Source organism: Ascidia mentula, chromosome 6 (genome assembly GCF_947561715.1).
Source record: "Ascidia mentula chromosome 6, kaAscMent1.1, whole genome shotgun sequence".
Classification (NCBI taxonomy): Eukaryota; Metazoa; Chordata; class Ascidiacea; order Phlebobranchia; family Ascidiidae; genus Ascidia; species Ascidia mentula.
Genome location: NC_138571.1, coordinates 18386838 through 18389749, shown reverse-complemented (window position 1 = coordinate 18389749; position 2912 = coordinate 18386838). Strand labels below are relative to the sequence as shown.

General features: G+C 37.6%; 1 protein-coding gene across 1 annotated transcript; it reads right to left on the bottom strand.

The window, feature by feature from the left end:
- Positions 1-1271: 1271 nt before the first annotated feature.
- On the bottom strand, positions 1272-2165 carry LOC145907364 (uncharacterized). Its single transcript, XM_082994782.1, has one exon. The coding sequence runs from the start codon at positions 2163-2165 to the stop codon at positions 1272-1274; it is 894 nt and encodes a 297-aa protein (XP_082850908.1).
- Between the last annotated feature and the right edge of the window lie 747 nt (positions 2166-2912).

Sequence of the window (2912 nt, the reverse complement as noted above, 5' to 3'; positions counted from 1 at the left end):
CCCCCTCCACAACCAACTTCAACCATGAGTTGATATTTTTGTTTTTAACCTGAAACCTTTTCCATTTCTTGTAAAACACAATCTACAACTTGTTGTCGGTATCTTGGTCTGAATTCACTGTAGTTTTTGACAAGTGTTTTGTCCTCATATAAAACGTTTGTCATTTTGTTTTAAATAAGTATTTGTTTCACTTTCTAGTTTACAATCTTTGCGCTGTTTCTCCGGCGTTTTTTGCTAAAAATGCTGTCAAAGGTTAAATGCTGTAAGTTAGATATTATGAATTTTTTTTTTCTTCTGAAGAGCACTGAAAGAAATTGACGGACACACGGCGTTTTGTATACAAACTGTCACTGCAAACATTACGATTGTTCCGAGTAATTTCTTTTCATGCCACATTAAGAACTTGAAAACACTGTTTGCGAACCTTCGTTAAGCATCTGCGAAGCCAAAATGACAGCAGTCTGTCTTGTGTCTCGACTTTTTTTGCACTCATCTCACCGCGCTTTTTTGCACTCTGACCCATCTGACGATTTTCTGCGTTGCATTAACGCTTGGATGCTTTTTGGCCAACTTTTTTCTGCTTGTGTTTTCTCCAATTCATTGAACGCTAGGGACAAAAACTGCTTGTCACAGTGTAACAAATATATATCTGATATATCAGCCCAGTGGTTTCATAGCAATATATTTCTACTGCAAATTTGCTCTCGTGTGTTTTCTAAGTAAATGTAAAAGCATTACAATTGGCTGTATTTGCACGGAAAAAGCAAAACAAAGTATTTTACATGTTTGATATATAAGAATGTTATAAGTCACCTAGCAGCTTTAACAATACGTTTACAAGTCAAACCATTGGGTTAATCGCACTACAAGCAACTACTGAGCACGACCATCTTTATTTCGAGCTTTTATTTGTTCGTTTGGGCCGAGAGAATACGTAGCGCTTCAGTACATTTGTGGCCTACATTTAAAGCAATGTTAAACATGAGCCGTCAGCCGCTAAGAAAACATAAGGTATTCTCATAATAGGTAAACTTTTGGCAGTTTTCAGTAAAGATTGACCGATTTTTTTACAAAGCAAGTATTGCGCAATGCAAATACACAAGGTACTGCAAAGATGATATAAAATATAAATTTATTCCACTCCTGCAATGTCTGATTCCCCACCTAAAGGTAATCTTGCAACATCAATATCTTAGCTTGTTGTGTTAACCTGATTTTATGTACAGTTGTTGTCTTTTAAACAAAAGTGCGTTTAAACACACGGAAGTATTTCAAACTTGCAAGTTGTTTGCGACCAGCATAAATATGTCAAAATCAGCTCTCAACTGAAGATCGTTGTCGGCGATATCCTGGACTCCGAGTTGCTCTTTCACTCTGCTGCCAAACAATTCTGCCAAATCAAACTCCTTTATATCTTCCTCTGTTACTTTTCCCTTGCTTGCTAACATTTCATCACACTTTCTCTTCATGTATGTGTTGTGCACGTCTAAAGAGCGCATGTAGCTTTTGGCCGTTGCCAGTGTCCAGTCATTGTAAATTTGTTTCACTTCAACTTGACGTTTGTTGTCAGACGGTATTTGACGGAAAACGTTGGCAAACTTTGTCGCAAGCTCGTTATAGTTTGCCAACTGCTCGTTTGCAAAATCCAGTGCAATACTTGACAAAATCCTTTTTGTGACTGTTTTTAAATCCTCGTCATAAATTCCGTTGATTTTTGGCGCCATTTCTGGTGCCCAGTAACCAATTATTGCCAATGTTCCGTTTTTCTTTAATACTCGTGAAGCTTCGGCAAAGAATTTATCCAAATCAAACCAGTGGACCGCCTCGGCAGAAAGCAACAAATCGACACTTTTAGTTTCCACTGAAATGCTTTCAGCTTGTCCTAGGTAATATGTCACATGTTGGTGTTGATTTTGTCGTTTCGCTTCTTTTATTTGCTCTTCACTGACGTCTGAAGCCAAAACTTTGTCGAAATACGGAGCAAAGACGTTGGTAGCTTGTCCCCCTCCACAACCAACTTCAACCATGAGTTGATATTTTGGTTTTAAACCTGAGACCTTTTTCATTTCTTGCAAAACCCAATCCACCACTTGTTGTCCGTATTTTGGTCTGAATTCACTGTATGTTTTCACAAGCGCTTCATCTTCGTAGACAGCGTGCGTCATTGTATCTTTTTCCAATTGTTTTAGCACAAAATCCTGTTAAAAATGTAGTCTCAAAATTATTTACCCCAAAAGAAACCAGGTTTAGTAAGAATTTATATTGTTGTTGGAAATCTATTGCAGGAATGCAATTTGTTCTCCAGTGTAATTGTTGTTTATTTATCGTAACCAATAAATGCAATAGAAACTGTGGTCGTCATTTATGCCTTTGTTATTTTGGACGTAAGTGAAACGTTTAATATTCTCGTTACATCATGAACATATCACTACACCTGACAATACTTTCAATCATATACCAACTCATACCTTCTCGTTTATTGTATGTCCCATAGTCTGATCTGCTCTGCAAACACATTTCTACCAACGAATTCTAACCGCAATCAGAAAACGCACTGCCAAGTTCCACTTCGTGGTAAAGCTTGACTGCATTTGTGGCCAATTCTTGTCTGCAAGTCTTCTTCCTTTTTTTGCCGAAGAACAAACCTTCGATTTTTCCGTTGCAGCAGCTAAAAGGCTGTCTGCGCTGTGTTGTATGCGGAAAAGTAGTAAAATTTGTAATTGTTGTGTGTAAAAGAGTGGTAGATAATCACCGCCAATGCGACATTTTATCATGATAAGGTACGGAAATATATAATAATTTCGACTAAACGTCTTCGTCAGCGTCTGTACAAATTTAAAATAACGATGATCGTCTGCCAGTGTTGGTAAGTAATTTAACTCAAAACATTCGGTTAATCGCACTGCGAGCAA

Bases quoted from the DNA above. Each gene is read 5' to 3' on its own strand.
- LOC145907364 (XM_082994782.1), bottom strand. From the start codon at position 2,165: ATGACGCACGCTGTCTACGAAGATGAAGCGCTTGTGAAAACATACAGT.